General features: G+C 40.7%; 6 protein-coding genes across 12 annotated transcripts; 4 read left to right on the forward strand and 2 right to left on the reverse strand.

Moving 5' to 3' along the window:
* The first annotated feature begins 2,843 nt into the window (after positions 1-2,843).
* On the forward strand, positions 2,844-6,962 carry LOC130990182 (uncharacterized). The gene is made up of 11 exons (XM_057914406.1): positions 2,844-3,234; positions 3,873-3,960; positions 4,857-4,948; positions 5,036-5,154; positions 5,283-5,398; positions 5,471-5,598; positions 5,675-5,761; positions 6,142-6,202; positions 6,294-6,334; positions 6,418-6,538; positions 6,615-6,962. Exons 1-11 carry the CDS (start codon positions 2,885-2,887, stop codon positions 6,672-6,674), a joined length of 1,263 nt encoding a protein of 420 aa, XP_057770389.1. The 5' UTR covers positions 2,844-2,884; the 3' UTR covers positions 6,675-6,962.
* Positions 4,222-17,557, reverse strand: LOC130990181 (DNA-(apurinic or apyrimidinic site) endonuclease, chloroplastic). Of its 4 annotated transcripts, XM_057914403.1 has the most exons (13): positions 17,385-17,557; positions 17,134-17,302; positions 16,951-17,036; positions 16,457-16,530; positions 16,084-16,341; positions 15,681-15,988; positions 15,216-15,326; positions 14,690-14,827; positions 14,553-14,600; positions 14,199-14,279; positions 13,877-14,036; positions 13,603-13,724; positions 4,222-4,240 (listed from the first exon to the last, which is right to left on the reverse strand). In XM_057914403.1, the coding sequence occupies exons 1-12, from the start codon at positions 17,429-17,431 to the stop codon at positions 13,603-13,605; spliced, it is 1,602 nt and encodes a 533-aa protein (XP_057770386.1). In that variant the 5' UTR covers positions 17,432-17,557; the 3' UTR covers positions 4,222-4,240. The 4 variants fall into 4 exon arrangements, with proteins under 4 accessions (XP_057770386.1, XP_057770387.1, XP_057770385.1 ...); XM_057914404.1 differs by lacking the exon at positions 4,222-4,240 and having other exon boundaries at positions 13,439-13,724; positions 16,084-16,338; positions 17,385-17,555; XM_057914402.1 differs by lacking the exon at positions 4,222-4,240 and having other exon boundaries at positions 13,439-13,724; positions 17,385-17,554.
* Positions 7,698-9,656, forward strand: LOC130990185 (inactive leucine-rich repeat receptor-like serine/threonine-protein kinase At1g60630). Of its 4 annotated transcripts, none has more exons than XM_057914411.1 (3): positions 7,698-8,506; positions 8,649-8,713; positions 9,012-9,656. In XM_057914411.1, the coding sequence occupies exons 1-2, from the start codon at positions 8,098-8,100 to the stop codon at positions 8,705-8,707; spliced, it is 468 nt and encodes a 155-aa protein (XP_057770394.1). In that variant the 5' UTR covers positions 7,698-8,097; the 3' UTR covers positions 8,708-8,713; positions 9,012-9,656. The 4 variants fall into 4 exon arrangements, with proteins under 4 accessions (XP_057770394.1, XP_057770393.1, XP_057770391.1 ...); XM_057914410.1 differs by having other exon boundaries at positions 9,015-9,656; XM_057914408.1 differs by lacking the exon at positions 8,649-8,713.
* LOC130990183 (AAA-ATPase ASD, mitochondrial-like) lies at positions 11,827-13,369 on the forward strand. Its single transcript, XM_057914407.1, has one exon. The coding sequence runs from the start codon at positions 11,827-11,829 to the stop codon at positions 13,201-13,203; it is 1,377 nt and encodes a 458-aa protein (XP_057770390.1). The 3' UTR covers positions 13,204-13,369.
* Positions 17,558-17,769: 212 nt separating the features above from the next.
* Positions 17,770-20,147, forward strand: LOC130990186 (zinc finger CCCH domain-containing protein 39). The gene is made up of 3 exons (XM_057914412.1): positions 17,770-18,151; positions 18,481-19,261; positions 19,620-20,147. Exons 2-3 carry the CDS (start codon positions 18,493-18,495, stop codon positions 19,880-19,882), a joined length of 1,032 nt encoding a protein of 343 aa, XP_057770395.1. The 5' UTR covers positions 17,770-18,151; positions 18,481-18,492; the 3' UTR covers positions 19,883-20,147.
* Positions 20,148-20,276: 129 nt separating this feature from the next.
* On the reverse strand, positions 20,277-21,222 carry LOC130990187 (probable F-box protein At5g04010). Its single transcript, XM_057914413.1, has one exon. The coding sequence runs from the start codon at positions 21,096-21,098 to the stop codon at positions 20,352-20,354; it is 747 nt and encodes a 248-aa protein (XP_057770396.1). The 5' UTR covers positions 21,099-21,222; the 3' UTR covers positions 20,277-20,351.
* Between the last annotated feature and the right edge of the window lie 106 nt (positions 21,223-21,328).

The raw sequence follows: 21,328 nt of genomic DNA on the forward strand, positions 1-21,328 counted from the left end.
GTCATTGAAGAATTCTACAGGGGTACCAGGAAGTTCAAAACGAAGATTGGGGAGATTCCTCAGTCTCCTTTGTAGTTTATCTAACTGGCTTTGAGTCATGACGGAGTGGGGAATTGTATCGGAGGCCATGATTGTGCAAGTCCTAAGTATTTAAAACAAACCACACCAAAATCGGAAAGAGCAAAAGGGAAAAAACCGAGGGTTCAAGATGATACCTAAATCGGGATTTGAGGATAAACACGAACAAGGATAGGCACCCGGGAAGGACAACAGATGAACAACGATGAAATGGCAGCGACAATTTCAGCAACAAACTAATAAAGGGAAGAAAGAAATTGTTAAATAATCAGAGGGTCTCCAGAAATTCGGAGAGAAAAGATAAATGAAGAACGAAGGGTTGATTACCTTGGATATGGAGGAAAAGTTAGACGTTTCGAACTCCTTTCATTTTATTTCTCGGAAACTGAAGAGGTTTTATGCATGGAAACTAGGAAAAATGATTACCTGGTAAAAGTTGCCAACGTGTCGGGAAGGTAGGTGGGCAAAACAAAAAAAAAGCGGCACTACCAAAGCAGAGCTGACATTTGGTCAAACTCTGGAGGGTCTCGCTTAACCATACCAGGGAGGGAGTAGCTATTAGCTTTAAAAGCAGAGCCGACATATGGTCAAACTTTGGAGGGTCTCGCTTGACCATACCAGGGAGGGAGTAGCTGATGAGGGGTGAAATATGTGAGCCTTTAGGATCATGACACGTGGCTTGGCTTGGCAAATTAGAGTAACACCGAGGGGCAGACTATATTAAGTCAGAGCGGACTACTCCAGATCTAAAAAGCCGAGTTCATGAAGATCAAGCAGAGAAAAAGATTCCAGAGAACCTTTCCAGAGAGGAGTCGACAGACAGACCAGTCGAGAGACAGACAGGATTCCCAGACGAAAAGGCCAGAAGAAGGACTTCCCAAGCTAGCTCTGTATTTTGAGACAAGGGTCCGACAAAGCACGTATCAGTGGTAGGCCTAGTCAGCTAGGTAGTTAGTGCACGAAATAGGTGATTTTGTAAAGTTACTATTTTACCCTCAGTTGTAATATCTATAAATATCGAAATAAAATGGACTCTCTCTTGCTTTTTCTCTACTTTTCCATTATCAAATTCTCTAGCTTTCTATCCTTCTGATAATCATAGGAACACAGGTAGATAATAGAACATCCCCACTGTAGATCTGATAGGTTCAATTATAGGATCATCAACAACCATCAAGAATGAACCACAAATTCGCAACATCAAGAATGAACCACAGATTCACAACAATCGAGTTCACAATCATAGCAGGCAACAATTAAGGCTCAAATTCACAACCCTCAGGAATCACCATCACCGGGTTCAACAGACATGTAAATTCACATAAGGCAGCACTCAAGTTCACAATCATAGCAGTCAACAATCAACCACACATTCACAACCCTCAGGAATCACCTTACCGGGTTCAACAGATAAAATGAAAGAACAATACCTTAGAGGAGTTGAAAAACATTTAGAAACCAATCTGGAAGCACTCTGAGATATCGACGTTTCCTTTCTTCGGACCATCAAGGACTCACATCATCAAGTGTAGTATCTGTCGGGCATTGAGGACTCTCAGATCCAAATGTAGGATCTCCGGGGCTTTGAGTAATTTCAGATCCAAGTGTAGCATCTGCAGGGCATCGACGATTCTCAGATCCAATTGTACGATCTGCGAGGCATAGAGTGATTTCAGATCCAAGTGTAGTATCTGCGAGGGCCTAGACGCCACCAGACTCACAGAACTCCAGCGTCTATGGGACCACCATGCACCATTTCAGGTGGATGTTCACCATCTGCCAAGGCAACCCCTTCCTCTTCGGACAAGAGAAAGATGATGAGGTTGCGATTCAGGCCATTGCTCGAACGAGTCTACACCCTCGTTTCTCGCAGAAAAATCGGGATCGATCTCCGTCTCCAGGACTACCATATCAGAATCAACCAGGGAAGGGCCGAAACTTGTCTCCGGCGATTCAGTATCACCTGGAGAAGCAAAGTAAGGTTCGAAATTTATCTCGGGGAACATCGTCCTAGAAGCAAGATTGAGCAAGGGTTTTGAGAAGTAGTGGAGAAGATGAAGAAGATCGTCCCAAATCGAAAAGATCGTCTATGAAGATAGAGAAGATGAAGAATGGGTTGCGGCTAGGGTTTTGATTTGGGTAAGAAATTCTTATAAACACGTAAACGGGTGGTTGAGTGATTAATGGAAAGTGTTAGTAATTAATAGGGTAGGTGGATTAATGGGTTAAGTTTAATTTTTAATTAATGATTTAATTAAGAAAAGATAGTGGTTGGCCATCATGAATTTTTTGTGAATAAGTGTAAAAAGGAGGGATAAAAAATAAGAGGATAATTTTCAAAAATAATACTCCAATGTTCATGTTTTTTTGTGAGACGCCCTAAAATAAAAAAAACATTCATGATTGGAAATATATAAAGTATCCCATTCCACCGGCTAGACACTAGTATCCGATATACACTAATCAAAATTATACTCGTAAAGCATCAAATGATCGGGAATCCAGTGATTCAAAATTGGAAAGATATTCCATTTAGCTTTAAATTTAACGGAAATGATGTGTCCAGTAGTTAAGAACTTAAGATTTATACATCGTTTTTCTCCCTCCATTTTAAGTTCAAAATTTGTGCCAAGGTACAACACCCTACTGAAACAGATGTACAACACCATCTATGCCACCTCATCTCCACTGCCCCACTTATGACAAACTAATCATACGTGTACAAACATTACTCGCTGACAGATGCGTGTCTATATATATATATAGATATTCAGAGAGAGAGAGAAGAGAGAGAGCCGGCGTAGCAATGGCAGCTAGGAAGCGAGCTACAGCAACAACAGTAAAAACTACGGAGCCCGGCCCGGAGAAGGCCAAGTCCGAGAGCCCGTCGGCAGACCCCCCCATTCGACCTGCAAAACTGGCCACGATCCTCAAATTCTTCCTCATATTTTCGATTCCGTATTTTTACTTGATTTTCTCGCACTACAGGATCGATTATGAGCTTAAAAGATCGATCCTGATCAGTGCTTTCGTCAGCACCGTAGGGTTCCTCGTTACGGTTAAAATGATCCCCGTGGCGTCAAAGTATGTGCTGAGGAGGAATTTGTTTGGGTATGATATTAACAAGAAGGGCACCCCTGATGGATCCATTAAAGTGTAAGTTTAATTTGGTTGAAATTCTAATTCTCTCTCTCTCTTACAATGCTGCATATTGCAGTTATGCATTTGTGATTTGAGGGTTTAGTGAATGTTCGAGCTAAAAATGCCCTTAGAAATAGTTATCGGCGTTTCTGGGAGTAAACTTTTGTTGTTTATTTTCCCTAAATTATGAGCTAGTTTCCCAATTAATAGATTGGATTTTGTCATGTCTGTTATATTCGTGAATTAGTTAATTTAATCTATTGAAATGTGGATTACTTGACCAGAGAATCATATTTCGAATTATTTGACAGAATTTCGCCTAGGATACTGCCTCAAGAAGTCAAGATGATGAGTTTTCATCATTGTTTCATTAAGTTCGATCTGAAAAATAAAATAAAATTAAATTAAAAATAAAAAATAAAAAAATCTGTATTTAGTTTGTTGAGTCCACACTGAACATAACTTTGATAGGATGAGTGTTACTGCCGAGTGACTAATTGCTATGTCCTGATATACTTTGCAGATTTTGAAAAAGGTTTGGAATTGAATTGAACAAGTAGCATGATTAGCCTTATAGATTGGATGTTGGATCCTCTGGTTTTACTTATTGTAGGCTTTGTTTGATCAAGTTACTTGTTTTTAATGCTATGCAGGCCTGAATCATTGGGTATAGTTGTTGCTGTAGTTTTTCTAGCCGTCACTATCTTGTTTCAATATTTCAACTTTACTGCAGATTCAAATGTAAGTTTTTATTGTAAAGCATATAAACTATATACTTTCCCAATTATGTAAACTGGGCATCATATACAAACTCTGTCGTCTCTGTATTAGTCCTTTGAATGCTCAGTAATCAGTATGCATATAATATGCTATATTTAGAGTTGCCTGTTGATTTACTGAAAGAATTCCTATTAGAAACTTATGATGAAAGTGGACAAAAATCCTTGAGACGTGACAAATACTCTTTGCAGAAATGAGATAGTGCCCTGATGCTGGTAGCACCATAGCTGTAATGCATGACCTGGGACAAGGGAAAATAGACACAATTATTGAGAAATTTTTTATAAATCAAGTAGTTGAAGCTACTATAGGCATTAGGCAGTTGTATTTAGATTTAACCATACATGATGGCTTTCATTGTTTATTAGTAACTTGTGGAGATCATGATGGGACTTATGGCATAGGAATGTTACCATCGCCTGCATGTACATGGTTAGCGAAAAGTATCACATAGATTTGATGTCTGCTGTGGACAGACATGCAGGACGAGCGCCATCTCCCCTTGGTAGATGCATTTTTTGGTTTCAAAATAGTCTGTCTGGAGTCGAGTTGGATTTATTATAAGAAAAAGATTCGTCGGCCTTACCAATGTGAAGTCTGAACTAAAGAAATCACTTCAGCAGATCCCCCAACACAATAGTAATAAACCACTACTCAACCTTGGCAGTTTACAGATGTAATCTGTGGTGACAATATGAAAGTGCATCAGCATGGCATCTAATGTTTCTTCTATAGTACACTCTTCAATCTACTTTTGCGTATAAATTGAATATTCCCTTTCCTATTTCATTCTCCACATTGTTTTATGAGCTTTATACATCAATTTTGGTGCAAGAGTAACGTGTTTCCTTTTCTAGTGGCTAGTTGAATACAATGCTGCACTAGCATCAATCTGCTTCATCACTCTGCTTGGTTTTGTTGATGACGTCCTTGATGTACCTTGGAGAGTGTGAGTTTTCTATATGTCTCTCCTGCTTTATTTTACAATGACCTCTACGGCAGATTCTTATCTCCTCTCGTGTAATTTTGAAGACAGAAAACTGGTGTTACCATCTATTGCTGCTCTACCGTTGTTGATGGCTTATGCTGGGCATACAACTATAATCATACCAAAACCACTTGCTCCATATGTTGGACTTCAGATTTTAGATTTAGGTGATCTATTATATGCTTTTCACCATTTAATTATATAAAGAACTCCACGGCTTTGATTGATGCCGTGCCTATATTATGCTCAAATATCTCATGCTCCCTCCTCTCTGACATTTCCTCGTCGCTATTAGGGTGGATATATAAACTCTACATGGGGTTGCTGGCTGTGTTCTGCACGAATTCAATTAACATTCATGCGGGTATTAATGGCCTCGAAGTTGGGCAGACAGTCGTTATTGCTTGTGCTGTAAGCTGAAAATCTTGTCTTTATTGTTCCAACTTGAGTGCTTATATTGAATCTAACATATCGCTCTTGCAGATCTTGATACATAACATCATGCAAATTGGGGCAGCTACTGATCTGGAGCACAAACAAGCACATGTTTTCTCCATTTACCTTGTTCAACCCTTGCTTGCAACTTCTTTAGCTTTACTTTCTTTTAACTGGTACTGATGCTTCTACTCTTTGAATGTAGAATTAGAAGTCTTCAGGTGCTAACCCTGGTCTCCATCTTTTTCATAGGTATCCCTCTTCAGTTTTCGTAGGGGACACTTACACTTACTTTGCTGGAATGACTATGGCCGTTGTCGGCATTTTAGGCCATTTTAGGTGTGTCGCTGACTCTCTCATAACTTACATCATTGCTTGAAATTATAAGTCGTGTCTGTGACATGTTGGTTCATTTTGAAATCAACTGCAGTTCATTCTGGCTGTTCTTCAGATAGTGTGTATTCGTGTGTTTTCATAAAGGATGTGAATGAACTAAGATTTCCCCTTGTTTTTGGACAAATTCTTCAACATGGTTGAGGTTTCACGTGAAATCTTTTATTCAGATTTTGTTACAATTAATTTCTTTGACATTTATTAACTATCATTTAATCTTAGCGATACGAGGTTGTGGTTCACTGAATGGATAGTTTGATCATGCTTTCTTTTTGTAGATTCTTTTCATTATAAATTGAGCTTTTAACTAATTGTTCCCATTTCAGCGAAACACTGCTGATATTCTTTGCTCCACAAGTCTTGAACTTTCTGCTTTCGCTTCCACAGGTTCTCTCTCTCTCTCTCTCTCTCATGTATACATACACAACGCACAAGACACACGAGAAAATATATTGATGAATGACTTTTTTCTTCTCAGCTGGCTGGTATTATACCTTGCCCACGACATCGACTTCCAAAGTAGGTTTCCAGTGCCTTTTCTGGTTGCTTACGGTTATGAGTAGCTTGCAAGGTATATTTCTGATTTACATCATCATTCCCAGGTTCGACCCCCAGACCGGCCTACTAACAGGGACAAATGACGGAACTCTTGTCAACTTATTTCTCCGGCAGTTTGGGCGGAGATCAGAGAAATCCCTATGTATTCTACTCTTGGTTTTCCAGGTAACTCATCTCCTAATTATCTTTACATTTTTACGGTAGAGCTTATTGCATCAGTTGATGATATTCATAATGCCAGGCTATATGCTGTGGATTCTGCTTCTTGCTCCGGTGGCTCCTCACCGGCTGGTACAAGTGATATACTCCGCCACTGTCGGAATGATATTTCGCTGCTTTTAGGCATCGATGATCACCATACGTCAAGGCTTGTTTTAGGAACTGTATCCTCAAGAAACACAAAGAGCAGGCTTAACTTGCTTCTAAATTTTGTACTTACAGGTATAAGTACTAACATCTTTTGCCAGAGAAACAACTTTGTCAATTATGTTGCTGCACCCATGATTTTCTCTTTGGGAAAATACCTTCGTTGATTTAGTGGTAGTTCTACATTTTAATGTCAATTAATGCATAATTCAAGTCTCATAAATTGATTAGTGACAATTCCAGTCCGTCAGTAATTTCCGCCATTGAATTTGGACATTTCACCTCGTCAAAGCTATCATTTTATTTTTCTTTTTTAAAAATCAACAAATAACAATAGAAACATATAGTGACATTGTTTGGATGATGTGAAATACTTCAATCTCCACGTTATTAAATATACTGAAAACGTTGTGCAATTGTTGATTAGAAATTTTTATGCTAGAAGGTATTAATGGGATAAACTCGTTCATAAATTCAATTTATGAGAATTGAATAATATATTTATTGAAGTTCGAACTAAAATCGTAACTAAATCATTTTATGAAACTTTCACTCACTTGTTGCTTATTGGAGAGTGTTTTATTTCATTTGAAATCTAATGTCCTACTTTATATTTTCTTATTTTATTTTTTTAGGGTGTGTTCTATTTGGTTGTAAATTTATCATGAGAAAATAAAGGATAAATAAAATTTCACTTTTTAAATTCTTCTTTTCTTTTCCCATATTTCCTACTGGACACTTACTCATTCCTCATTTACACTATAAAGGAGGAATAATATTATCACACCATTTTTGGAGGGATAATATTAGAGTAAATATATAAAACTGTCCACTTTCATATTGTAAAGATAAAAAATGTCCACTAAGATAAAAATAATAAATTTTGTCCACTTTATGGTTGAAATGATGAAAATGCCCCTCAGCCTAAAATAGGCCATTTCATCTCATCTCCCTCTTTCACGGTTTCACTCACCCTCCCCCCTCTCTCTCTCTCTCTCTTTCTTCGAGCTCAGATCGCCGGCGAAGCGCCGCTGCCCCGGCCTCGTCGCCTCCGCCATCTCCTGCTTCACCCCCCGCCGCGACTTTAGCCTCCGCCCTCCACCAATTCCTTCGAAGCAGAGGAGGATGAGTGCGGTGGCGCTTCGAGTTCCGCGGGGTTTTCCCCCTTCGCCGCCAGCGATTCGGCGTCCTTGTTGCCGATTTTCAATTTTCCGGTCATCTTCTACGCAGATCTAGGGTTGAGCTTGAAGTGGAGGCACGGCGGTGGCACAATTCAGAGGTGAGGAATTGCTGGCGAAGCCTTTCTCTCTCTGAAATCAAATTCGAATGGGGGGAATTGCACAATTCAGAGGTTGAGCATGAAAGACAATTCAGACGTCGACGCCGTGGGAGAGAGGGGCGGCGGCGTCGGAGACGGTGATTGCGAGGGTTTGAAGCGGCGGAGAAGACGTGAGGTTGAGGAGTGGCGGGACGAGGGGGAGGTGGTGCTCGGAGAGGACGAGGCGGTGGTAGCGACGGACGGCGCGGATGAGGTAACGGTGGCGGGGGCTGGAGATGGTGAATTTGGGGGAGAGGCGGATTGCTTGTGGGTGGGGCCACATGATTTGAATGTGAACGGGAAGAAGGAGTTTGAGCAGCAAATGGAGGTGTTGGGCCGCCTACGCCACCCTAATTTGATCGGATTGAAGGCTTACTATTTCGCTAGGGATGAGAAATTGTTGGTTCATGAATTCATGCCTAATGGAAACTTGTTTTGGCTGCTTCATGGTAAGAAAATTTCACCTCTTTTGTTTTGGATTAGATGTGTTAGAAACTGCAAATTTCTTGGATTGTGTTGAAAAATGGCTTGTTGTCACATGGGCTCTGAATTCTGATTGATTATGTTTTGCTGTTGTTTCTTGTCTTTCAGTTTGTTCAGTTTGGGCTCTGAATTCTGATTTTATGAGCATCTGGAATAGGTTCCCGTAGGGAAAGGTAATAACTGTGAAACTCTTAGATGGAACTTGGGTTCGGTTCGAGTTGATAGTGAAAGAGGAGGAACATCATTACATAAACAAATTTGTGGCTTGTTGAGTGGCTAGGAGCTTACTTTTCTGATACTAGAAACATGGAAGATCCAAAATTGATTTGGCTTGTGACTTAAGAGTTGAGAGTTAGCATTGTCTTGATGATTTATTCTCCTCTCCCAAGTCATAGTTGCTTGCATTCAATTTTTATTTTTACTTTGAAAAAGAAGAAAAGCTTGTGTGTTACTCTTTCACCGATCCATTAGCAGAAGCAGTGAAGATGAGGACGATGATGAGGCTAACTCTGCCTTTGGCCAACTCTGGAAGCACAAGAGGATTAGTGGGTGGAACTTTAACGAGGAAGGCTTGGAACCTGTTTTCCCAGCTGATGATGCGGCTGCCAAACAAGTTGTAATTCAAGAGGAGGATGAGAGCTATGATGATGCAGGAGGCGGAGGAGGCGGCGGCGGCGGTGGTGGTGCAACGGCAGTCTTGCGGAGAATGCTGGTTTTGAAGGATAGTGTGGATGATCAAAGACAGAGGGTGGGGCAGATTATTGCATTACTTGGAGGTGGGGAAGTGGTGGAGGCGACGAGGGAGGAACAGCTGATGCAGGAGATTGTGAATCTGAGGATGGAGTTGGAGAATTAGAAGAAGAAGAGGTTTGATTTGGAGATGGATGTGCAGTTCATGAAGATGCAGCTTTCCAATCAATAGAAGCTTGCTCTGCTAATTAAACGTATGACTTTTGCAATCACTAGTGTATCAATTTTTCATCATTGCTTGAGATTGAGTCTCTTTTGAACTGCAGTGCCCCACCAACCTCTACTTCCCGACATGTGTATATGTATATGTTGAGTCTCTTTTGCAAATTGTGTATGGTTTCAGTTTTTTTTTTTTAATGTTTTTAATGCCGTTTCTTGAATTCACAGCTATATTTATGAATTCACAACTTAATGTTATAAATTCACAATTAGATCTATGAATTCACAATCAGTTCGATGAATTCATAACTTATTGTTCTTGAATTCACAATCAAATTTATGAATTCACAACATAATATTCTTGAATTCACGCTCAGATCTATGAATTCACAACTTAATATTCTTGAATTCACAACCAACTCGATGAATTCACAATTTAATATTCTTGAATTCACAACGAGATCTATGAATTCACAACCAAAATAAATTCTAGTTTTAGTTGTGAATTCAAACTTTAAAAATTCAAATTCACAACTATTTGAATTCACAACCAAAATAAATTCTAGTTGTGAATTAAATTTGGTTGTGAATTGAATTCACAACAACATAAATCTGGTTGTGAATTAAATTTTGGTTGTGAATTCATTTGTTGTGAATTCACAACAAAAAAATTCTAGTTGTGAATTCGACTGGTTGTGAATTAAATTTTGGCTGTGAATTCAACTAGTTGTGAATTCACAAACAAAAAATTCTGGTTGTGAATTCGACTGGTTGTGAATTCTCAATTCACAACCAGTGTGAATTCACAACCAAAAAATTTTGGTTGTGAATTCACACTGGTTGTGAATTACGGGATTTTTTAAAGGGGTGATGTAAAGTGGACATTTTTTTAATTTTTAATGTGAAGGGTATTTTGGTAACAGTGGACATTTTTTAAGTTTTTTATTTTAGTGGACATTTTTTATCTTTACAATATGAAAGTGGCCATTTTAAAAATCCACTCATAATATTATCCCTCATTTGTAGTGTAAATGAGGAATGAATAAGAGTCTAAGTAGAAAATGTGCGAAAAGAAAAAAAGATTTAAAGGGTGAAATTTTGTTTGTCCTTTCTTTTCCCATAATAAATTTACAACAAAAAAGAACGCACCCCTAGAGAAAAAACCGTGTATATAAATCATGGTAAATCGTCCATTACAACATCCTTCAACTATGAAGGGAGATCCTCAACCCAACGGACAGGTTGAGTAATAAATCTAGCAAACTAAGCTAATCTATGCGGCAAATATATTTTCTTTCATTATTTATCTTCACTTTTAATTTTTTTTTTCTAAATAGATATCATCAGTTAAGTAGTACCCCATGTTGTAGTGAGATCGTTAGCCTTGAATTACACCGACGAAACTCTTCATGCAAGAACATCGTTAAAAATAACGACACACATTGATGTCGTTTGAGCCGAAGACCTCAAAATAAACATGTCAAATTCACAAATCTTGGGATGCAACCGCCTCACGGATAATTGTCGGCTCATTGTGATCACCTCGGGTGTAAGCTCCTTGCCACGTTGTCGGACAATTTTTTTCAAGTCCAATGCATGCAATCAAGGCTCCCTAGCATTTTGGGAAAGTCGTGCTTCGTCTTGTGCACAGTTAATAACCTTCGGCAGTCGGCGCTAGTTGGCAAAGCAACACGTAGGTACTCGTCGTATTGATCAACGGCCATGCCATTTGCAAGTTGTCGAATTGCCATCGTACATTCTTGAGGCCGTCCTAGTTGCTTTTCCTCGTCGTTGGAAATAAGCATCCGATTACAGGACATTGATGATGTGCAAGAACAATGATCTTCTCATATGGAAATATCGTCGGAAAATTGTTTTACCCCATAGCACATCGACGGCATGACGAAAGTGAAAGAAAAACTTCGTTAAACGTCTGAATCAATTAAAAAAAATGAAAAATAGGCATCAGCCAACAATCAGTTTTTAATTTAAAATTCGAATTCTTTCATTTTTGTTAATGGAGCGTGCAGAAAATGGTCCTTATATCAATCCCTGGAGCCTAGCTCTTATCCTGACCGCTCCAGAAATCTCGTCTCGTTAATCATTATACATGCGGCGATCAAAACCACAAAATAAGAAAAATGAAAAACATGTGTAAGTAAAACTTACGGATTCCTGTGCAGTAAGTATTTAGACAACGACATGTCATCCTTAACGTGTAAGGATTCGTATAGAGATAACAAACATGTGAACACTAAGATACATAAAAAATTCATCTCATATTTTCTTCTCAGCCGACATCATACAGCTGACCTACTCACCTACATATAATTCAAACTATCTTCTCTGCAAAGATTGAAAGAAAAAACAAAGAAAAATGAGGTTTGGAGAAGTATTTGCTCAATTAGGATCGGTGATTGCTGGTTTGATGTTCTTGAAAGCAATCTTAGAACAATACCTACCTCGTGAGCTCAAAAGCTCCTTCGACAAACACTCTCAGAGACTCTTCAATTTCTTCTCCCCTTACATCCAAATCAGCTTCAACGAGTTCACCGGCGAGCGCTTCAGGCGGAGCGACGTCTACGCCGCCATCGAGACCTACCTCAGCTCCACCTCCGCCACCCAGGCGCGGCGGCTCAAGGCCGATGCTGTCCGGGACAGCACGCAGGCGGTGTCCCTCAGCTTGGACGACAACGAGGAGGTCGCCGACGAGCACGCCGGCGTCAAGGTCTGGTGGGCCTCCGGCAAGCACGTCGCCAAGAACCAGACGTTTTCCTTCCAACCAGCAAGCGACGAGAGGCGTTTCTACAACCTCAGGTTCCACAAGAAGCATAGAAGCTTCATCATCGAGACTTACCTCAACCACGTGATGAAGGAGGGGAAGGCCATCGAGGTGAGGAACCGGCGGCGGAAGCTCTACACCAACAGCGGCGCCGCGTGGAGCCACGTGGAGTTCGAGCACCCGGCCACGTTCGAGACGCTGGCGATGGAGCCGGAGAGGAAGCGGGAGGTCGTGGAGGACCTGCTGTCGTTCAGCAGGGGCGAGGGGTTCTACAAGAGGATCGGGCGGGCGTGGAAGCGGGGGTACCTCCTCCACGGCCCGCCCGGGACGGGGAAGTCCACCATGATCGCCGCCATGGCGAACCTCCTCAATTACGACGTCTACGACCTCGAGCTCACGGCGGTCAAGGACAACACGGAGCTGAAGAAGCTGCTGATCGCGACGTCCAGCAAGGCCGTGATCGTGATCGAGGACATCGACTGCTCCGTGGACCTCACGGGGCAGAGGAGGGGGAAGAGGAGAGAGAGCGGAGAGGAGAGAGAGAATGCAGTGCTGCAATTGCAAAAGATGGGAATAGTGGAAGAAAGTGAGGCGAAGAGCAGCAAGATCACGCTTTCAGGGCTGCTCAACTTCATAGATGGGCTGTGGTCGGCTTGCGGCGGGGAGAGGATCATCGTGTTCACGACCAACTACGTGGAGAAACTGGATCCGGCGTTGATCCGGCGAGGACGGATGGACAAGCACATCGAGCTGTCGTACTGCAGCTTCGAGGGGTTTAAGGTTTTGGCCAAGAACTATGTTGGAGTGGAATGGCATGATTCGTTTCCCAGAATTGAGGTTTTATTGGGACAAGTGAAGATGACTCCCGCAGATGTTGCCGAGAATTTAATGCCCAAAAGCATACCTGGAGATGCAGATGAGAGCTTCAACAATCTGGTTATGGCGCTCCACGCAGAGCGCAAACAAATCTAGCCCTTTTTCACATTCTTAATTCTTCTCATTACCCTCAAATTCAACCAAATTTGTAATTTTCCTGCTAATTCCTAGACTCAACTTTCTTCTCCACTTGTTTTTAGGTGGGATGGTTTTTCTTGGTATTATTGTTTTGTTTATAAAGCAGAGGATTTGATTTTGAAAATGTCGAACCGAATTCAATATTTTGAATTACAATCAATTTTGCATGACTTGGAGCTAATATGATGCAACGTGGAGGCAAAACATGATGGTCGAAGCTTTTACAGAAAACATGGTGAATTCCTATATTTACAAATATTTAGGTCGTCGAAATGATTTTCGAACAAATTCAGATTTCTGGAGGCGTGCTTATATTTAACAGAGACTAGGTTACAAAAGGATCGAGCGATGACTAACCTATAGCTTGAGAATGAGACCGACGGGGCTGTGATCGCTGCCACCCACATCCGGGAGAATGTACGCGTCGTGGACTTTGTCTGAAATCGATTCTGAGACGAGAAAATAGTCGAGGCGCCACCCTGATTAAACACATTCAGCACTAGCAAGCATAAGTATTATTATGTTGCTAGTTTCTTGTAGATGCAGCTTGAGGCGACACTCCATCTTTAGGAAACACTAGTAAAACTAAACATAAATAGGCGTTTCAGACAAGTGAGGACACTCTGCATACCTTTATTTGTTCGTCGTCCACCATGCCTGTAGCCCCAGTACGAATACGCGACAGCATTAGGGTGTTGTTTCCTAAAAGTATCGACAAAGCCCCTACCCAGAAAGTTCGTTTCAAACGATTTTCTTTCCTCGTCTGTAAAACCTGCACTTCTTTTGTTTCCCTGAGTCAATACATGTAGGTCAGATCCTAGTTTCCGATTTTCAGAGAACCCCAAATTGAAAAAATAAAAAGAACATCATGAATGAAGTAAAGCATGCTGCATTACGCGAGCAATGTGTAAAAACAAGACTGAAATTAGATGAATTGGGATTAATTTACTCACTGCTGGATTAAAAATGTCTATTTCTTCATGAGCACAGTTCAAGTCACCCGTCAAAATAACAGGCTTCGACTGTTCAAGATCCTGCAAAGCATACTTCAGCTGTAATTTTGACTACCTTGTGCATCCAATCCAGCACATGTCATCATTCGAATACCATTTGGGAAATGTTCATTACACATACTCTTATCTATTGACAATATTCAGTCTTCATATTATCAAACCAGAATATAAGTATGCCATAATTGCACAAGCATCGAGGAACTAATCAATGCATATATGACATGCTAACAGAAAAGAAAGACCAGGAAAAGAAAACAGTTTCTAAGCGCACGCCAATCATCAAATAAGACTTACTTTCATGTAGTTACCAAGCGAAGTATCCCACTCTCCTATCCTGTATGGCTAAGATAAAAGGAATTGTCAAGGTTTTCACTCCACAAGAGACATGGATATGAGGCAAAAGCGAGAGATAAAATGCACAAGTATTTTACCAGTCGTCTCAGACCATCACCAGAATTGGGAACGTAGCAGTTCAACAAGTAGAAATTATCAAACTCCAGCGTGACAAGACGCCCTTCACTATCATGATCTGATATGCCCATACCATATCTCACAGAAAGTGGCTTAATCTGCCAGAGTAAAAAAAAAAGTGGAAGAATGATAATATGTTTCTCCCCCTTTGGAAAAGTGAAAGACTCGCGTCATAGAGTTAAAGTAAACTAGAAAATTACTAGGATGGAACACTTCCGATCATAAAGAAATTGATTGTTAAGGCATTATGTAAGCCATTGAAACAGGGATTTTATATTTACACATAGTGCGTAGCTTGAGCCACAGCAACAGGCTCGAAAAAGTGGAAAATAAGATGCAAGCTGTGCACATTTTTATACTAAAATAATGTATTGAGCTGTATTGTCAACAAGAAAATTCCTTCTCACAGAAAGAAGCAAATTTAAGAGAAAATTCTAGAAAAGAAATGCAACAGTACTATGCAAGAGAACAAGGAAAAGTACATACACGAGAAATGATTGCTGTTCCTGAGTACCCCAGTTTTGATACGCTACATGTCCAATAGCTATTGTCATAACCTTGTAGGAGAGTTTCTCTGATTGCATTAACATCTTTCTCCTGAGTCAGATGGCAAAGTCAGTGAAACTAGTAAAAAGTGTTATTATCAATTCCAGCACAAACCATACATCTCATCAAGTAGCTGCAATATTTAAAATTTAAGGGCAATCAAAAACCATTGAAGTAGACTGCTTGGTTCATCGCAAGTACTTGCCATATGTGAAGCTATCAAACAGCAACAAACAAACAAAGGCTAGGTGCATCGTTTTTCTAGAATATCAATTCCTTAGATTCAAGAAGGGGAAAGGGAAAGAATATCATATCTAGTCTTAACTGCCAAGTACAAGTATCCTTCCTGATTCAGAAAACTCAAGTTGCCTTCTCAAGTTCAAAATAAACAAAATGAAAACTTGCCTGTAGTTTTGTCTCCTGCAGGCACAATACATCAAAATCTTCCCTTTGTGCAAGTTGCAAAGCAGAAAAGCTTTCCAACTTCAATAAAGCTCTTAACCCGTTGACATTCCAAGACAAAAACTTCATATGCGGTGTATCCGCAGCAACTGGAGGTGGTCTCATGGTTTTTGGATCATAACCAGTCCACCCTTTTTGCGGCTTCTTATGAGTGAGCACAGTCCAAGGCTCATCCACAGAAAGATTCTCAGTGACACCAGCTTTAGTGATCCTTGAAGAGAGCTTCTTCTCCACTCGAGTGGACTTCTTACCTGGCATCACCAGTAAAGTAAAACCACGAGTTGTCGATGTAAATGTGAGAAAATCAAATAAGTACCACCACAATCTAAAAGATAAGTTCAAGCACCTCCAACTTCAGTTGATTTGACAATCAACTCTTGCTCAGTGGCACTCTGTGACAATGTGATGTCGACACTGTCCTTAGATGATTGTTTTACTTGCCTCTTTGACCTTCGACCTCCAGAAATGTCTGAAGCCTTGGTCGGGACCTCCACGGGCTCATCTTCGGATAAGCCCTTAGCCTTTCTTTTGGAATTTCTTTTAGCAACTGCCGGCTTCTCCTCAAGAGATGTTTGATATTCTAGAGCTGAAGAATATTCACCTGCTGCATCAAAGGACACTAATGAATCAAATGGTTTCCTTCTGGAATGGTAGATCTCTAAATATTTGAATTCTCAGTAGTCAATGTATAATTTGATTGATAAGCTATAGTAAAATACCATCAGTTTTACTCCTCATTGAACTCCTCAATATACATTCATGTTTAGAACCTTCCCCATCAACTCCATTACTCCTACATAAGATGCCATCAGTTTACACAATCAAGAATGCATTCACAAAAGAGAGAGAGAGAGAGAGAAAGAGAGTAAAACTAAGATTAATCATGTTTTATGTCCTTAACTTTCAGCATTTTGCAAAAAAAATGTCTCTAACTTTCGTTTTCTATAAATTAAAAAAACCCACCTTTCATCGTTTCCCAAAAATAATCATGTTATACAAAAAATAGGCGATGGAATGATGATTTCTCGCCGGATTCTTAGATGAAATCTATTTTTTCACCTCACTCAATAAAACGATATCGTTCCACATAAAAATCTGATGAGGTAACTCGTTATTCGGTGCCGGATTTTGTAAAAGATGACATTTTTTGACAAATGCTGAAAGTTTGGACACAAAAGATGATTAACCCTTAAAATTATAAATGTGCATCTACCTTAATGTTGATTTGATTTGCTGAAGAGTCATTTTGTCGAACACAACAGGCTCATCCTCAACAACCCCACTATTTCCATTACTTGCCTACGTTCCAACAAAAAATTATCACCTTTTACACCTTAACAGCTCCAAACAACGAAATCAATCATCCCATAAATACGTGCATTAATGAAAATCGAACCTTTGAAGCATTTTTACGAAGCGTCGGCTCATCAATGTTAGTTTTCTCGCCCGAGTCCTCTGCCACCGATGCTGGTGCACCTGAACGGTTTCGCTTCGGTGCCATTCTTAAGGTCAAGCAAAAAGGGCTGCTGAATTTAGGTATCCTACAACTATGCGCTGCAGAAAAACTGCAAAAAATAAATATCAGATAAATAGAAATTCGTTTCAAGATCTTATTAGGAACATCTTTTTGACGTGGATAGTATGTACCGCCCGGTAATTGAACAGTATAACCCTAGTTTAAGGGCTTGAATCATTGAAGTTCCACAAACGGCGAGCGCGCAGGTTAGAGAGCGGGCGTCGATCAACTAGGAAAGGGAGGTCGAGATTTAACCGCCAAAACTTCGTGGCGCGAGCAGAGGATGGAATTGGGCCTTTTAGATTAGGCCCAACCCATTCTGAGTGGCCCGTTTAATTTATTGGGCTTAAGTTTTCTTTTTCTTTTTGAGAGTGAAATTTATGGGTTTTCAACGATATTATCGAAATAGAAAAGACCCTCCAATATTTAAATTTGCATTTTCATCCTCTTAAAATATATCAGAATTATAAAATTCAATATGAAATAGGGAGGAATAATTTAGAGATACATCAATCAATCCATAAATATATCGCGGAAAAACATCATAAATTTTCTCCCTATCCAAATTGGAATTTTGTCGCGTGGGCCCACTGATTCCAACACATCTCTTACAAGATTTAATCAATTTTAATCCTGTCGTAATTAAAGGTTAATGCTAGGAAACTGTTGAGGGGTTTTAGCCGTCTTAGGGTTTTGGGTTTCCATCTCCTACTAAAATTCAACTAATTTTCCTTTTCCCTCTTGATTTAGGTTTTGAGGCGCCGCCCTTCTATTTCTTTTGTATATATTATCACACTTTTCGGTTTATTGTTATTATTATTATTTTCTCAAATCAAAGTTTGTTATATACCAATCTGCGAGATTTATTTGTTTGAATTTGGGAATTTGATTCGATCAGGTTGGTTATTCTTCTCTCGCTTCATATTCATGACTGTTCATGCAAATCTTCATTGCCTTGTTGTTGAAAATCAAACGAAGCTTCAATTATTCGTGTTTTTGTGATCGGGATTGTTTTTTTCTGCCAATTGTTTCCCGATTCAATCGACTATTTCTGGCGGCTTCGATTTTGACTATTTCTTCGTATTATTCTTCCCATTCAATTTTTCGTAATCTGCATGTCAATAATCTTTTCATCTTCTTCTGTTGTTAGTTTTAATTCTTATTGTTTTCAATTGGATTTGTTTTGTTTGAGGGAGAAAAGAATTGAATCCTGATTTTTTTTTTCAGAAATCAAATTGGATGCAACTGAGATCACCGGAAAGAAGCAGGATGAGTTTTCCGGATCCCACACAACCCCCAAATCCGTTCATATCCCCGCCGTATTCCGGCGGCGACGCTGCTGCCGCATACTGGCCGCCTTTCTGGGCAGGCTCCGAGCAGCAGCAGCAGCAGCATCCCGATTTGATGCAGCAGTTCCACCAATCCAAAAAGCCAAGAATTTCCGAAAAAGCCCCAAATTTCGCACCATTCCAACCAATGAATCCCAGAATCAATCAAACAAACGTTCCCAATCCTAATCCCAATCCCATCAATAAAGGGACCAGCCACATATTCTACAAAACTCGAATTTGTGCCAAATTCATGGAGGGAAGCTGCAGGAACGGTGAGCAATGCACATTTGCTCACGGCGTTGAGGATCTGCGCGAGCCGCCTCCGAATTGGCAGGAGCTGATCAGGGAGAAGGAGAGGGGCAATGGCGGCGGAGGTTGGGGCGATGATCAGAGAATGATACACAGGATGAAGATATGTAAGAAGTATTACAATGGTGAGGAGTGTCCCTACGGAGACAAGTGCAATTTCTTGCACGAGCGGCCTTCGCCCCCATTGAAGAAGCTCAAGGTTGACATGCCGGGGCAGAGGGAGACCTCTGCTATCAGCATCGGAGTCACCGGAAACACCGGTGAACTCGATCCGGCGGCGCCAGGGTGGAAGATGAGGATTTGCAGCAGATGGGAGATGGGGCAGTGCAACTATGGTGAAAGATGCCATTTTGCTCATGGTAACTCAGGTATAATCGTTTTTCATCTTGTTACTGATTTGGGATTTCATTTCTTTCTAATTTGGGTCGTTCAAGTGGAAGTTTACGCAGAAAAAATTCGACTTTGTTGTATTTTTTTAAATTTCGAGTTTGATGTTTTTAGAAGAAATCGTCCTATTACAATTTTGTACAAAAGATCGATAATTTGATAATTTTGTAAGAATAAAATTTTGTTCTTTGCTTCATGTCATTGATTGTGATCTACCCAAGTCCTAACCATAGTTTCTTGATTATATAAATTCAAATTTCAATCCTATGGTTTCATTATGTTGTGATATTGATCTATGTATTCTTTCTCTGACTATGTTTATCTCTTGTGTTTAAACAGAATTGAGATTTTCTGGTTCGATCGACGAAGGTGAATCGGCAGCCGCTACAAATGCAGTTTCTGCGGCGAGAAAAGTTGCCTCCGTTTGTGCGTTTCCCACAACTTCTGCAGCAGCAGCGGCTGCTGCAGCTCCGACAACCGGAGACGGGGAAGAAAAGAGGATATCGAAATGGAAGCTGACGAAGAAGATCAATCGCATTTACGCCGACTGGCTCGACGATCTTACGCCGCCGCACCTCTCGCCAACCAAGGAGATGACTTGAACTAAAATCATGTCATAAAAACGACTTTCTCAACCCTCTACAAAATTTTGTTAGTAATTCTTTGCTTTTCTATTGATTGATCTTCAATTTGTAAGATTCAATAATGTATTAAGGAATGCAATTCGTTCCAAATTGGTTACTCAAATTCTCATATATATCTTTATTCTTGTACATCTTCGAAGACTATACTCGAGTATATAGTCTTTTTAATTTGAATTTGTAATGTACTGTTATAAATATATCTGTATTTGTTTTAACTGTTCAATTTTTAGTGTGAATCTTTTATGCAAATCAAGATTCAACAACAAACATAAATACAAGTCATATTTATAAATTTAAATTAAAACAATCAACGTAAACTATCACTTTTTAATAATAACAACTATTTGGCTATTTTAATTTCAGTAGTGACCCAAACTATTCTTACACTTTGTTATGCACAAACATGAGCTCTTTGTTAGTAATTATTTTAAGATGGTAAAAGAAAATGCTGCAAATACCTAAGAGCATCATCAATACAAACATATCTCCAACTCACAATACTCAACACTCCCACACTTATCTTCTCCACCACCACCTTACCGGCAACGCTCTCCCTCAGCCCCAGCCTCAAATCCGCCACGAGCCCACTGGCGGCGCCGCCGGAGCAGCAGCCAGGCGGCGGAAGCTCCTTGGAGAACCAGCCCTCCAAGCCCAAAACGAAGCTTCCCTTCCCCCTACAATCCATCATGGTGAACACACCCTTCAACCCCTGCAGCACCACGTTCCATGTGATCCTCAAACTATCCAGCTCCTCGAACGCCACCATGTTGCCGCCGTCCACGCCGATGTCAAACTGGAACACGCCGCTGCCCTTGTTGGGCTGGAGCCCACCGCCGGGGCTCACGACCGTGGCCACGCAGCCGCGGCCGTTATGGACGTCGACTGCGAAGACCAGGTCTCGCATGGAGAGGGTGGGCTTGGGGGGGCTCCGGAGGCGGCGCTTCTCGGCGGCGCGGCCGAGGGCGTAGAGCCGGCGGTAGGGGACAACGCCGGTGGGGTGGAGGTTGGAGAGAGAGGGGTAGACGGCGGAGCAGATGGGCTGCCAGAGGTGGTCGGCGGACATGGCTGTGGACCAGGATTTGCATACGCAGGCGGCGGTGGCGAGGGTTTCGGCGTCGAGGCGGTGGGCCACGAGATCAAGAACTTGCCACGGCGGAGACCTCTTTTTCATCATTCTAATTAAGATTTCGCCAAGCGTTGTTTATCTGAAATTTTTCGCACAGTATCTTTTGTTACTAAAGAAAATGCGGATTAGTTGTTTTTGATGTTGCTGCTTCGAGCAAATAAATAAAATCAAATTCAGGCAATCAATGTGCAAGAAATTGGGTTGCATGGATATATCTATATATATATACGTGTGTGAAGGAGGTGATGATTTGGAAGAGATGAGTGAATCCTTGACAG

The sequence above is a fragment of the Salvia miltiorrhiza genome, chromosome 6 (assembly GCF_028751815.1).
Source record: "Salvia miltiorrhiza cultivar Shanhuang (shh) chromosome 6, IMPLAD_Smil_shh, whole genome shotgun sequence".
NCBI lineage: Eukaryota > Viridiplantae > Streptophyta > Magnoliopsida > Lamiales > Lamiaceae > Salvia > Salvia miltiorrhiza.

Bases quoted from the DNA above. Each gene is read 5' to 3' on its own strand.
- LOC130990185 (XM_057914408.1), top strand. From the start codon at position 8,098: ATGAAAGACAATTCAGACGTCGACGCCGTGGGAGAGAGGGGCGGCGGC. The intron at 8,507-9,011 runs GTAAGAAAATTT...CCGATCCATTAG, and splicing joins CTTGTTTTGGCTGCTTCATG to CAGAAGCAGTGAAGATGAGG.
- LOC130990183 (XM_057914407.1), top strand. From the start codon at position 11,827: ATGAGGTTTGGAGAAGTATTTGCTCAATTAGGATCGGTGATTGCTGGT.
- LOC130990181 (XM_057914403.1), bottom strand. From the start codon at position 17,431: ATGATTCAAGCCCTTAAACTAGGGTTATACTGTTCAATTACCGGGCG. The intron at 17,037-17,133 runs GTTCGATTTTCA...GTTGGAACGTAG, and splicing joins TTCGTAAAAATGCTTCAAAG to GCAAGTAATGGAAATAGTGG. The intron at 13,725-13,876 runs GTATGCAGAGTG...GTGTTTAATCAG, and splicing joins TGGACGACGAACAAATAAAG to GGTGGCGCCTCGACTATTTT.
- LOC130990182 (XM_057914406.1), top strand. From the start codon at position 2,885: ATGGCAGCTAGGAAGCGAGCTACAGCAACAACAGTAAAAACTACGGAG. The intron at 5,399-5,470 runs GTAAGCTGAAAA...TCGCTCTTGCAG, and splicing joins CAGTCGTTATTGCTTGTGCT to ATCTTGATACATAACATCAT. The intron at 5,762-6,141 runs GTGTGTCGCTGA...TTCCCATTTCAG, and splicing joins GGCATTTTAGGCCATTTTAG to CGAAACACTGCTGATATTCT.
- LOC130990186 (XM_057914412.1), top strand. From the start codon at position 18,493: ATGCAACTGAGATCACCGGAAAGAAGCAGGATGAGTTTTCCGGATCCC. The intron at 19,262-19,619 runs GTATAATCGTTT...GTGTTTAAACAG, and splicing joins TTTTGCTCATGGTAACTCAG to AATTGAGATTTTCTGGTTCG.
- LOC130990187 (XM_057914413.1), bottom strand. From the start codon at position 21,098: ATGATGAAAAAGAGGTCTCCGCCGTGGCAAGTTCTTGATCTCGTGGCC.